Source organism: Oncorhynchus nerka, linkage group LG23 (assembly GCF_034236695.1).
Source record: "Oncorhynchus nerka isolate Pitt River linkage group LG23, Oner_Uvic_2.0, whole genome shotgun sequence".
Lineage (NCBI taxonomy): Eukaryota > Metazoa > Chordata > Actinopteri > Salmoniformes > Salmonidae > Oncorhynchus > Oncorhynchus nerka.
Window position 1 is genome coordinate 26917419 of NC_088418.1, and position 14838 is coordinate 26932256.

Consider the following 14838-nt stretch of genomic DNA (forward strand, 5'->3'; position numbering starts at 1 on the left):
ACTCCCCAGATAGATGATTGACTGAGAGGATAGCTATGTCCTGAGGATTAGTGGAGGGAGATGAGGGATGCACTTCAATCTCAGCTTTGATGGATAAACAAAACCACCACTTCAATCTAATGATCGAACAGGCACTCTTCCACTCTCACTGCGAGAACCACAGACTGATCAATGAGTTTGATCTCCCTCCAAAGTGAGGGAAGTTAAATAAAAGGCTACGACTGTTGCTCTTATGGAATTTCAATTTAAACCAAGAGATAGAGCAACAGATGTGTTGTTGACATACCCCAATAGGGAGGGTGGGGGAGAGCGAGATTAACGTCAAGGGCTGCTTTAGTGATTTGACAGCGCTTTAGCTTAGAAGGGAGGGGGGATGGGGGCGGGGGGCAAGCTGACAGGCATAATAGTCACTGGAATATTCACGAAGGAAGGAACGATGGGTGTGTGAGGGTTCCCATGGGCCATTTTGACACAAAAGTGGTTTATTCCAAATTGATGATCTAAAAGACAGAGGGGAAAATATTAACAGGTAAGCCCAATGCGATTTCATTTCATAATCATCATCTGAAATCTCTTGAAGCTCACTAAGAATTGTTAACAGATGCATAGACGAGAATTGCTTTTCCCACTGGGAACACACTTATTGAATCAATGTCGTTTCATAGCCATTTGTGACGTGGAACCAACATGGATTTGTAAAAAGTCATCAGTACTGTTCTCATCTCTTTTCAACCAGCGTTGTAAACATTGACATTTGGGTAAAACTTTAACTTAAATACAATGACTTAACATGACTAACAGGTTGTTTCATCAATCTAATTTCAACATAAAAATCATAACTATGTATGCGTTTAAAATGATGTAGGAAATTCCACACAGAAACATATTTATTTTAAGGTTTAAAAATCCTTCTTTAACCTGTCTCCGCCCCTTCAGCTACACTGATTGAAGTGATTTTAACAAGTGACATCAATAAGGGATCATAGCTTTCACCTGGCTTCATCTGGCTTCATCTGGTCAGTCTGTCATGGACATAGCAGGTGTTCCTAATGTTTCGTACACTCAGTGTATAATATATTGGGGTGGTTGAAAAGAAGATTAATTCCATATTTGATTAGACATGTTATTTTTTTACCTTGTTTCAATGTAGATAGTAAAACGTTTTGTTTGAATGAATGTCATTGTTTCAACGTCATACAATCAACCTAAATAAAGAGGTACATTGCCTTCAGAAAGTACTCACACCCCCTGGACTTTTTTCCACATTTTGTTGTGTTACAGCCTGAATTGAAAAATAATTCAATTGAGATATTTTGTCACTGGCCGACACACAATACTCCATCATTTGTAAATGGAATTAGGTTTTAAGAAATGTTCACAAATCAATTACAAATGAAAATCTGAAAGGTCTTGAGTCAATAAGTATTCAACCCCTTTGTTAGAGCAAGCCTAAATACTTTCTGAAGTAAATATTTGATTCACAATTCATATAATAAGTTGCATGGACTCATTCTGAGTGAAATAATAGTATCTAAAATCATTTTTTGAATGACTACCTAATGTCTGTACCCCATACATACAATTATCTGTAAGGTCCCTCGGTGAATTTTAAACACCGATTCAACCACAAAGACCAGGGAGGTTTCAAATGCCTCTCAAAGAAAGGCAACTATTAGTAGGTGGGTAAAAAAAACACACAAAAACAGACATTGAATATTGTTTTAAGCATGGTGAAGTTATTCTTTGGATGGTGTATCAATATACCAAGTCACTACAGGCCTCCTTCCTAACTCAGTTGCAGGAAAGGAAGGCAACCACTCAGGGATTTCAACTTGAGTCCATTGGCGACCTTAAAACAGTTACAGAGTTTAATGGCTGTGATATGAAAAAACTAAGGATGGATCAACAACATTCAAGTTACTCCACAATACTAACCTAATTGAAAGAGTGAAAAGAAGGCCTGTACAGTATAAAATATTCCAAAACATGCATCCTGTTTGCAACAAAATGCTGAAGTAATACTGCAAAAAATGTGGCAAAGCAATTACATTTTTGTCCTGAATACAAAGTGTTATGTTTGTGGCAAATCCATTACAGCACATTACTGAACACTCCATATTTTCAATCATAGTGGTGGCTGCCTCATGTTATGGGTATGCTTGTAATCGTTAAGGACCGGGGAGTTTTTCAGGTAACAACACATCCGCCACGCTGATCCTCAACATGGGGGGCCCCTCAGGGATGCGTGCTCAGTCCCCTCCTGTACTCCCTGTTCACTCATGACTGCACGGTCAGGCACGACTCCAACACCGTTATTGAGTTTGCCGATGACACTGATCACCGACAACAATGAGACCTATAGCCTATAGGGTGGAGGTTAGAGACATGGCCGTGTGGTGGCAGGACAACAACCTCTCTCTCAGCGTGATCAAGACAAAGGAGATGATTGTGGACTAGCACACCCCCATTCTCATCGACAGGCTGTAGTGGAGCAGGTTGAGAGCTTCAAGTTGCTAGGTGTCACCAACAAACTATCATGGTCCAAACACACCAAGACAGTCGTGAAGAGGGCATGACACAGCCTATTCTCCCTCGGGAGACTGAATAGATTTGGCATGGCTCCCCAGTTCCTCAGAAAGTTCTACATCTGCACCATCGAGAGCAACTGGTTGCATCACTGGTATGGCAACTGCTCAGCCATAAGACTCCTGGACAGCTAATCAAATGGCTACTCAGACTTTTTGCATTGCCCCCCTTTTACACTGCTGCTACTCTCTGTTTATTATCTATGAATAGTCACTTTAACTCAACCTGCATATACATATTACCTCAATTACCTTGACTAACCGGTGCACATTTGACACTGTACCGGTACCCCCTGTATATAGCCTCGCTATTGTTATTTTACTGCTGCTCTCTAATTATTTGTTACTTTTATTTTAAATGTTTTGCTTAACACTTCTTTTTCTTAAACTGCATTGTTGGCTAAGGGCTTGTAAGTACGCATTTCACTGTAAGACCTGTTGTATTCGGCGCATGTGACAAATAACATTTTATTTTATTTTCTAACACTCACTACTGAGTTCCAAACTGCTTCTGGAAGCAATGTCAGCAGAAGTGTTCGTCTGGAGCTTCACGAAATGGGTTTCCATGGCCAAGCAACCGCACACAAGCCTTAGATGCCAGAAGAATGCTATCTGCCTTAATGCATAGTGCCAACTGTAAAGTTTGGTGGAGGAAGGCGGGGGACCAACTCCATATTAATACCCATGATTTTGGAATGAGATGTTTGACGAGCAGGTGTCCACATACTTTTGTAGTGAATATGTCACATCTAAAAAAGGGGTGAGGTGCAGAGCAGAGATATGAAAATACGTAATTGAACCTGAAAATGTCTGACACACGCATTCAGTTCATCTACCTATTTTCCTCCTCTTCATACAATGCTTTCATGAAGCAATCACCATTAGCTGTACAGCTGTATAATCTTAATATTTTTTTTATCTTCCTCAAATTTTCATATGTATTCATGGTGAAGCGCTAGATGCATCTATTGCATTTTAAAGATGGTCTAGAAATAGGCAGAATTGTAAGGAAGGAGGATGGACAAACCAAGGAAATGTTATGTAAAGCTGGTGATTAAGCTTTCACAGTACATTCCATTGAACATTATCCTCTGAAATGACTAGATATAGACCCAATACTCCTGAAACCAGTGGCAGTTATGAGAGAGAGGAGATGCTGGGACTGTGGCTTGGGAGGGCGGGGGAATGGGAGGGGGTAAACCACCTCTTAGTTAAGCATCAGGGGTCTGGGATTTTGGATTAATACTGTAGTAATCCAGTTATTTGTCAGCAGAGAGAGAGAGTGATAGAGGGATAGATAGATAGAGGGGTAGATAGATATGGCGAGAGAGGGAGTGAAGGGGAGTGAGAGGGGGGACATGGTGGGTTATGGGGAGGGGTGGGATGAGAGGAAGAGGGATTAAGGTCAGCCTGGTTGAGCTTCTGGTTTATTGTCCGGTGCTCTCTGAAGGAGGTGACGCTCACACACTTTTGGGTAATACATACACGTTTAGCCTACTGGAATTCACACACTGCAACTAGAAACCTGGATGTTCTGAACCATCCATATGATCATGTAAACACATGAGACAACGAATGATCTTATTCTATCAATCATCATTATCTGTGTCAACATGGCCTGGTCAACAAGAATTTGTTTGGGGCCAATTAACCCTATGCTTCCTTTCCCTGTACCTGCTATTTATCAGCTGGAATGAGGATGGCCAGTGTGCAGTTCCGGGCCCGTCGGGCTGCGGAGCCGGCAGAACCAGAACCTGAACCTGAAAAAGAGCCAGAGCAAGTAGAGGAGCCAGCTGCCCACGTCCCTCCAGCACACCACCCCGGCCACCACAACTATGACCACATGAAGAACAAGTTCATGAATGAGATTGGCCATCTGCCACGTAAGTAGTTCCTGGCATGTAGATGGAATTGGACAAGACTGAGAACTACACAGATGCTGTTTTCCTAACTTTTATGTCATCTCTGTAGCTATCGTGGAAGGTTGAAATCTGCTTGAGTCCTGATCCTGGATGTGGCAATTTAAATCTCTCGTGGATTGTTTAGGGTGGAGGGACTGAGTGAGAGTTGGTGACAAAAATAGAATAAGAGCTATAGGACCGTACATATAAGCCATGACAGATGTTAGAACTATGGAATGGAACACGGAATCCACAATGTCACTTCATCATCTTCCTTTTATAATATCATTCCTCTTTTCTCACAGGAATGATTCAAAGAAGTAATAACGTTTTCATTCTCCATGTGCATTTACTTTGAATATACCTACAGTTGCGGACAAATATATTGGCACCTCTGCACTTTATCATGGAGTGCAATGGAGAAGAAATGTCTGTTTAGTCTTTCAAAACTGCTTGAATGACGATTGTTGCCCTGTAGGCACCTACAACTTACCACAGCTGACATAAATTACACCGTAAACAAGAATGACTTGCCTCCAATCAAATGAATTTGAATTTTTCATAATTTAGCCCAGGACATTTTTTATTGTTTTACCTCGTTGAGAAAAGGCAATATGTCAGTTTTGATGTTGTTCCTGTGCAGATGTAAATCAAACAAATACACCAACGTTTTTTTATTTTTATTTTTACATTTCAACTTATTTGAGAAGAAATAGTGAATCGTGCAACGGTGCCACAAATATTTGACTGCAACTGTATATTGGTACAGCCTCCCTTCTCCTGTGTACATTGTGACATTACAACCCCATCAAAGTCCATATCAATTATGTTTTCATTTAAGATGTGTTTTTCGCTGTCATTAACAAACCTCGTCCCTTATTCAGATGTGATCCACTAGTCAACATCGAGCACGTTAGGGTGAAAGAATAGACTTCCAACTTGTCCTGGTATATTTTATGCTTCCCTCCCTGCTTCAAGTATCTTGGTATAGTTTGTCATATGTTAAGATAGACAGTACGTCATTAGATGTAAAATTGTGTTGCCTCTTTCTTCTGTAGTCCCTATGTGGGCAGTTGTGGCCATCGTCGTAGTGGTGCTGGTGTTGGTAGGATGCTGCACCTTCTGCCTCTTCAAAAAATGCTTTGGGAAAAAGAAAAAAACTAAGAAAGTGAGGGAGAGGAAGGCTGGCCGCCGGAGGAAGGCAGACAACGAAGGAGGAGGAGAGGGTGGCGATAAGGTGAGATGGATACAGGGGAAAGATGGGGAAGGGATGAAACACACACATTTCCCATGAACGTGAGGAACATAGACAGTGCCATGCAGTATCAAACAAACACAGAAAATATGTGTCTGCGCTCTATTTTTCAGGAAGAAGGGGATAAGAAAGAAGGGGAAGGAGAGGAGAAGGAGCAGGAGAAGCTGGGGAAACTGGAGTTCTCCTTGGACTACAACTTCACAGATGCCCAGGTAGTGCCAAGTCCTCTTGTTGTATGGTACGATACTTTGTCAAAAGAGGCCCCTGTACTAATACTGTATGACTAGCGCCCTGCGTTTTGCACAATCATGTCACATGGCCTGGATTTGAACCTTTATTTAAAGCTTTTTCCATCAAACAGTCCCCTTTTCTTTTTACCTCAGATGGTCCAGCACCATCCTCAGACAATTATTTACATTTTTTTGTGCAATTCCCATTTCGGGATAGTCTTGCTATGTCTCATGACTGCGCAAAACACAGTGCCTTATACATGACAGCACAGCACTTTTGTTCCAATTCTGTTATTTACTGAAGCAGATGCTATTCTCCAGAGCAACTTACAATCAGTACATACACTTAGCAAAGATGTAAAACAGCTAAATACTAACCTAACTGGTGTGTGACATTAGTTAAGTATGTGGGCATCCCTTCAAATTAGTGTAATTGACTATTTCAGCCTATACACTTGCTTACACGTGTATAAAATCGAGCACACAGCCATGCAATCTCTATAGACAAACATTGGCTGTAGAATGGCCTTACTGAAGAGCTCAGTGACATTTAACGTGGTACTGTCATATGATGCCACCTTTCCAACAAGTCAGTTCGTCAAATTTCTGCCCTGCTAGAGCTGCCCCGATCAACTGTAAATGCTGTTATTGTGAAGTGGAAATGTCTAGGAGCAACAACGGCACAGCCACTAAGTGGTAGGCCACACAAGCTCACAGAAAGGGACCCGACAAGTGCTGATGCGCGAGCTCGTAAAAATAGTCTGTTCCCGGTTGCAACACTCACTACCGAGTTCCAAACGGCCTCTGGAAGCAACGTCAGCACAAGAACTGTTGTCAGGGGCTTCATGAAATGGGTTTCCATGGCCGATCAGCTGCAAAAGATCACCATGCACAATGCCAAACGTTGGCTGGAGTGGTGTAAAGCTCACCGCTATTGGACTCTGGAGCAGTGGAAATGTGTTCTCTGGAGTGATCAATCACGCTTCATCAGCTGGCAGTCTGACGGACGAATCTGGGTTTGGCAGATACCAGGAGAACGCTACCTGCCCGATTGCATAGTGCCAATTGTAAAGCTTGGTGGAGGAGGAATAATGGTTTGGGGATGTTTTTCACGCTTCAGGCTAGGCCCCTTAGTTCTAGTGAAGGGAAATCTTAACGCTACAGCATACAAAGACATTCTAGACAATTCTGTGCTTAAAACTTTGTGGCAACAGTTTGGGGAAGGCCTTTTCCTGTTTCAGCATGACAATGCCCCCGTGCACAAAGCGAGGACCATACAGAAATGGTTTGTCAAGATCGGTGTGGAAGAACTTGACTGGTCTGCAGAGCCCTGACCTCAACCCCATCAAACAGCTTTTGGATGAATTGGAACGGCGACTGCGAGCCAGGCCTAATCGCCCAACATCAGTGCCCGACCTCACTAATGCTCTCGTGGCTGAATGGAAGCAAGTCCCTGCAGCAATGATCCAACATCTAGTGGAAAGCCTTCCCAGAAGGGTGGAGGCTGTTATAGCAGCAAAGGACTCCATATTAATGCCCATGATTTTGGAATGAGATGTTCAATGAGAAGGTGACCACATACTTTTGGCCATGTAGTGTGTGTATAATATATACAGGGTTGGGGAGTAACGGATTGCATGTAATCTGTTACATCAAATCAAACTTTATTTGTCACATGAGTCAAATACAAGTGTAGACCTTACTGTGAAATGCTTACTTACAAGCCCTTAACCAACAGTGTCGTTCAAGAACTGTTAAGAAAATATTTACCAAATAAACTAAAGTAAAAAATAATACAAAGTAACACAGTAAAATAACAATAACGAGGCTATATACAGATGGTACCGGTACCGAGTCAGTGTGCGGGGGTACAGGTTAGTTGGGGTAATTTGTACATGAAGGTAGGGGTGAAGTGACTATGCATAGATGATAAACAGCGAGTAGCAGCAGTGTACATAACAAATGGGGTGGTGGGGGGTGGGGATTACAATTTAAGGGATTATAAAAAACCGGTAACTAATCTGTTACATTACCAGACAAGAAATTGTAATCGGATTACAGATACTTTTGAAAAACTAGATGATTACTTAGAGGAGTACTTTTAAATTCAGAAAGGATGTTTGCGGAAAAGAAATCTTTGACACTTCTTCGTTTTCTCAATGACATTCAAATCAGCATTGAAAAAAGGTGCAAATTAAATTTTGTTTCACCTTGTTGTTCACAAATCTAAATGTGTATTTGAACCCAATAATGGTTGAGTTCAATAAGTTTAAGCTGCCTATCAATCATTGGTTTTGAAACCAGTGGACAGCCAGTAAAAAATATGCTCTTCCAACAGCTGCATAGTGCGGATCCCAGCCTCTGGAATAAAAGTGATGCTTTTATTGCTCAATGTAATTCATACTGATAAAAAATAATAATCCATAGGCCTAATGGACACATGCTCAAACTTGCACACTTCTGATAGACTTAAATGGGCAATCTGTATTTGCTACAGCCATTTTTGGACTTATAAATTAAATATATATGTATATATATATATATATATATATATATATATATATATATATATATATCCATTGATTCTTGAAGAATATAACTTATAAATGCCTCATGATTTTAGTTGAACTGTCACACTCCATGAGAACCCAAAATATGAACTTGTTTTATTCCAATGTTTGTAAACATTGTAAATGTAAACAAACACTGTGTAGCCTCATAACATGGTTAAAACAATCATTTTAATATCATGGATGGTCAGTCCTTGCATCCAGAGCCCTGTCTATTTATCTGAGAGTGGTTACATTTCTCCAGGCCCATCCCTCAGCTTTTTACCAAAACAGAGGCGGGGCGACAGTATTGTTTCATCTGTGGATTTGCCCTTTAAACAGCTGCATATTATCAAGATATCAAAATGTCACCAACAAAAAGATAAACAATAGGCCTATAGAAAATGTAGCATGTGGCATTCATTCTTCACATGTAAATAGCATGCCATTCCATGAGCACAGCATTTCATTTTCAACTTGAATCAATGAGCCCAATCTGTCCTCCATGACAACAAAATCATAAACAACAGAGTAGGGCTGGCTAATAAATCCTTAGTTTTAGGGTCATGCTCCGGTAACATCATTTGGCTAACCTATACTTCCATAAGTCCTATTCTTGAAGATCAACGGGTATAATGTATATTGGAATGACTGGAATTCTGATAGACTTTGGTTTTTAATGTAAAGATATCATTTTATCGTATTATTACATGTAGTAGAAAGCGATGGGTTAGAAGAAGCCGACATAACCAACCCATAAATAAGAATTTAACATCCATTTATGGCCAGCTATGTAAACTTTAACATTGATTTATCCTGCAATAGATCAATTGGTAACATACATTTTTGTCTTCTTCTAATGCCTCTTAAGGGGAAAGTAATCTAAAAGGAACGGAAGGTACTCAGATTACGTCACTGATTTTGGGTAATCCAAAAGTTACGTTACTGATTACAATTTTTGACAGGTAACTAGTAACTGTAAAGGATTACATTTAGAAAGTAACCCACCCAACCCTGATTATATATACAGTACCACTCAAAAGTTTGGTCACACCTACTGATTCCAGGGTTTTTCTTTATTTTTACATTGTAGAATAATAGTGAAGACATTAAAACTATGAAATAACATACGGAATCATGTAGTAACCTAAAAAGTGTTAAACAAATCAAAATATATTTCATATTTGAGATTCTTCAAAATAGCCACACTTTGCCTTGATGACAGCTGTTCACACTCTTAGCATTCTTTCGACCAGCTTCATGAGGATTGCTTTTCCAACAGTCTTGAAGGAGTTCCCACATATGCTGAGCACTTGTTGGCTGCTTTTCCTTCACTCTGCGGTCCAACTCCTCCCAAACCATCTCAATTGGGTTGAGGTCAGGTGATTGTGGAGGCCTGGTCATCTGATGCCGCACTCCATCAATCTGGAGATCATCCGTTCACCAACTCTGCGTCTCTCACACTTGGAATCATGTAGTAACCAAAAAAGTGTTATAAAATATAAAGTGTTATAAAATATATTTTACATTTGAGATTCTTCAAAGTAGCCACCCTTTGCCTTGAAGACAGCTTCATGAGGTAGTCACATGGAATGCATTTCAATTAACAGGTGTACCTTGTTTAAAGTTAATATGTGGAATTTCATTCCTTCTTAATGTGTTTGAGCCAATCAGTTGTGCTGTGACAAGGTGGGGGTGGTATACAGAAGCTAGCCCTATTTGGTAAAATACCAAGTCCATATTGTGGCTAGAAAAACTCAAATAAGCAAAGAGAAACGACAGTCCATCATTACTTTAAGACATGAAGGTCAGTCAATGTGGAAAATGTCAAGAACTTTGAAAGTTTCTTTAAGTGCAGTCGCGAAAACTATCAAGCACTATGATGAAAGTGGCTCTCATGAGGACCGCCACAGGAAAGGAAGACCCAGAGTGTAACGGTGTGCGTACTGGCGGCAGAGAAGTCAGGCGCAGTGGAGCGAAAACTGATTTACAACGGTGTCGTTTAAAAAAACATTAAAACCACCGTAAACAGAACAATAAATGAGTGGGTCAAACAAAACCCGGTATCCACCAGCATAGGGTACACAAGCACTACAAGAAACAATTCCGGACAAGGACATGGGGGGTAACAGAGGGTTAAATACACAACATGTAATTGATGGAATTGAAACCAGGTGTGAGGGAAGACGAGACAAAACCAATGGAAAATGACGTCGACCGCCAAACGCCGCCCGAACTAGGAGAGGGACCGACTTCAGCGGAAGTCGTGGCACAGAGTTACCTCTTCTGCAGAGGATAAGTTCATTAGAGTTACCGGCCTCAGAAATTGCAGCCCAAAATAAATGTTTATTTTTTATTTTATAAATGTTTTTTGTTTAGATGTAACAGACACATCTCAACATTAACTGTTCAGAAGACACTGTGTGAATCAGGCCTTCATGGTCGAATTGCTGCAAAGAAACCACTACTAAAGGATATCAATAAGAAGAAGATATTTGCTTGGGCCAAGAAACACGAGCAAGGACATTAGACCAGTGGAAATCTGTCCTTTGGTCTGATTTGATATTTTTAGTTCCAACCGCCGTGTCTTTGTGAGACGGAGAGTTGGTGAACGGATGATCTCCACATGTGAAGAATCTCAAATATAAAATATATTTTGATTTGTTTAACACTTTTTTTTGGTTACTACATGATTCCATAGGTTATTTCAATGTTTTGATGTCTTCACTATTATTCTACAATGTAGAAAATAGTAAAAATAAAGAAAAACCCTGGAATGAGTAGGTGTGTCCAAACTTTTGACTGTAACTTTATATATGTTCAATAAGGTTTTAATATCAACCATGTCTGAAATTGAGACTTTCTGGGAGAAATGTCTTGAACCTCTGGGCGATTTAATCTTCACCTGATCATCCTGACTCATCCTCTTGGTCTTCTCTCTCCAAAGCTTATAGTGGGTATCCTCCAGGCTCAGGATCTAGCTGCCATGGATATGGGGGGTACCTCAGACCCCTATGTAAAAGTCTACCTGCTCCCAGACAAAAAGAAGAAGCATGAAACTAAGGTCCAGCGCAAGAACCTGTGCCCGGTTTTCAACGAGACCTTCATCTTCAAGGTTTACGTGATGTCTTGGCCTTGTGGTTTTGTTTGTTTGTCTCATGTCTGGGTCTGTTTGTTTGTTTTCTGTCTCTGTAGCAGCTTGTGTTGGTGTTCCAGGTTGTTGATGATGTATCACTTGTTGGTCTCTGAGTTCACGTGGGCAGAAGTCGAGCCCATGTCCGTGCTCCCCTTCGTAGTTTGTCTCTCGTACTCTGATTGCCGTCCGTCAAGGTATCCCCGAACAACTTTAAAAATGCAGAATTAAGAATGCATTTTTACTTGTCTCCTGTCAATGCATGTTTTCATTTGTTTGTCTGGATTTGTTAGTTAGTTATATGTTATATATTATATATTAGTTATATGTATTTATATGTTGGCACGTTAGGTTTTATTGTATATTTATTATTTTACATTGAACTGTTTTTGATCAATTCCGGAAAACCGCCGAACATTGATATACCTACTAAGAACTGCACTAACCAATGCTGTTTTTTAATAAGAGCCAACAATGCATTACATAAATCTCTCTCTATCGAGGAGCATCAGTTGGCCAGACATGCACTTGTGACTAATGCCCCTGCCTTTCTTCCAAGATCCCATACACGGAGTTGGGAGGGAAGATCCTGGTGTTGCAGGTCTTCGACTTTGACCGTTTCTCCAAGCATGATGTGATTGGGGAGATAAAGATCCCCATGAACAGTGTGGATCTGGGACAACCAATGCAATGTTGGAGGGACCTGGAGAACAGTGAAAAAGAAGAGGTATGATGTAATGTGGTATTACTAACCCTTTGGTCATCCATCCAGTCACCCTCACATTTGCATGATGGATAGGCTCACAACCTAATGTAATAGATTCCTCCTTATTTGATCCGATTCTGGCTGGTGGTTTAACACCATGTTGTTCCGGTGTGCACCTGTAAGGCAGAGAAACTGGGTGATGTCTGCATCTCCTTGCGCTACGTACCTACTGCTGGCAAACTCACGATCAACATCATGGAGGCCAAGAACCTAAAGAAGATGGATGTTGGTGGCTTATCAGGTGATTTTAAATCTCTCAACAAATAGTGGTCTTCTCTCATTCCCTCTAAGGTTGTGCGGCCTCGCAAATGTATCAGCAACGTTTTCAGTTCACACGATTGCAGATTCATCCAATGACATATGTGTAAAAAATCGGCCCTCGTGAGTCTACCAGCTGTCCGGCATGCAGCTTTGTCTGATCAAAGTCTACCAAAAAACGTTGACAAATTGGCTTGCTCCCTTCTCATCCACCCTTCCCTCAGATCCATTTGTGAAGATTGTTCTGCAGCACAATGGGAAACGAATCAAGAAGAAGAAGACAACTGTCAAGAAGAACACACTCAACCCTTACTTCAATGAGAGCTTCAGCTTTGAGATTCCCTTCGAGCAGATTCAGGTATTGCATCTTTGCCTTATCAATCCATATGTAGTTGCAGAGTACCCGGTCAGTAGTCTGGAAGTATAGTAAAGTGTTTCAATGTATCTTCTGTGTTTCTTATTCAGAAAGTGCAGGTCGTCATAACAGTGTATGACTACGACAAGCTTGGGAGCAACGATGCAATCGGGAAGACCTTCATGGGTTACGGTGCCACAGGAGTTGGTCTGAAACATTGGTCTGAAATGTTGGCCAATCCCAGACGTCCAGTTGCCCAATGGCATGTCCTCTGCCCAGAGGAGGAGGTGGATGCAGCTCTGAAGGTCCCACCTCGTTAATGATCCCTCAACAACCTTGGATCATTAATGTTATCCACGAGGAAAGCAAAACATTTTGATATGTCTTTCAGTGTTATTAAGACCTCTTTGTATGTTTGCCTCTGTCTGTTTTTCTGTCATCTCTTTTTGGCATACTTTTTTTTGTTAAGTGGGTGTGTGTTTGCACACGTATGTTTGTACGTGTGTGCATGTGCACGCATTGCAGCATGAGCGTTCATGTGTTTGTGTCTCTGACGCCATTGGATGTTTTTAAAATGACCTGCATTTGATTTGTCTGAATGTTCAGGACTGATTATAGCCCATACTATGTTATTTTGTTGTTTTATAAAACATCCCTCTGTTGGTTTCTAAATGTAGGCCTAGATGTAAAAAAAAAAAAAATATTACAAACAAATAGGTAAAATATGCACCCTTGTTATATGGCTTTATAGGCTACAGACAATCAGATGAAGGAATTCAATTGTTTTTTGACTCATTGACAACCTTCCATTCCGCACAAATATACTACTTCTGATTTTGTGAACTGTCATGTAGGCCTACATTAAAAACATAATTAGTGGCAGTGGTTATAGTTAGAATTAAGATTGCATTATGTTTTGCTTGTTGGTCGTAAGATACTTAAACTATACTGAACCCAAATATAAACACAACATGGAAAATGTTGGTCCCATGTTTCATATGCTGAAATAAAAGATCCCAGAAATGTTCCATATGCATTTCTCTCAAATATTTTGCACAAATGTGTTTACATCCCTGTTAGTGAGCACTTCTCCTTTGCCAAGATAATCCATCAACCTGACAGGTGTGGCATATCAATAAACTGATTAAACAGCATGATCATTACACAGGTGCACCTTGTGCTGTGGACAATAAACGACCACTCTAAAATGTGCAGTTTTGTTACACATGTCCACCAGAGCTGTTATCAGATTATTTCATGTTCATTTCTCTACCATAAACCGCCTCCAACATAGTTTTAGAGAATTTGGCAGTACGTCCAACTGTAACAGACCACGTGTAACCACGCCAGCCCAGCACCTCCACATCCGGTTTCTTCACCTGCATGATAGTCTGAGACCAGCCACCCGGACAGCTGATGAAACTGAGGAGTATTTATGTCTGTAATTAAGTCCTTTTGTGGGGAAAGCCTCATTCTGATTGGCTGGGCCTGGCTCCCAAGTAGGTGAGCCTCTGCCCAGTCATGTGAAATCCATAGACTAGGGCCTAATGAATTTATTTGAATGTACTAATTATATGAACTGTAACTGTAACTCAGTAAAATTAGTCAAATCGATGCAGTATATTTATGTTAGTAACCAAGTAAAATGCAGTGTGAGGTGCTAAGTCAATGTGCTAAATAAAGCTCCCTATTTTGCCTAGAAATGATTTTGTTCAATGACTTCAACTACACAAAATAAATAATCATTTCAAAAAAGTGTTGGGTTTCGTCTCATGCATCTGCTCTCCACTATGGAAAATGCTGCAG

General features: G+C 40.6%; 1 protein-coding gene across 1 annotated transcript; it reads left to right on the top strand.

Moving 5' to 3' along the window:
- The first annotated feature begins 416 nt into the window (after positions 1-416).
- Positions 417-14762, top strand: syt5b (synaptotagmin Vb). The gene is made up of 9 exons (XM_029628764.2): positions 417-529; positions 4274-4468; positions 5545-5723; positions 5855-5953; positions 11468-11635; positions 12213-12380; positions 12543-12660; positions 12902-13035; positions 13143-14762. The coding sequence occupies exons 2-9, from the start codon at positions 4279-4281 to the stop codon at positions 13350-13352; spliced, it is 1266 nt and encodes a 421-aa protein (XP_029484624.1). The 5' UTR covers positions 417-529; positions 4274-4278; the 3' UTR covers positions 13353-14762.
- The last annotated feature ends 76 nt before the right edge of the window (positions 14763-14838 follow it).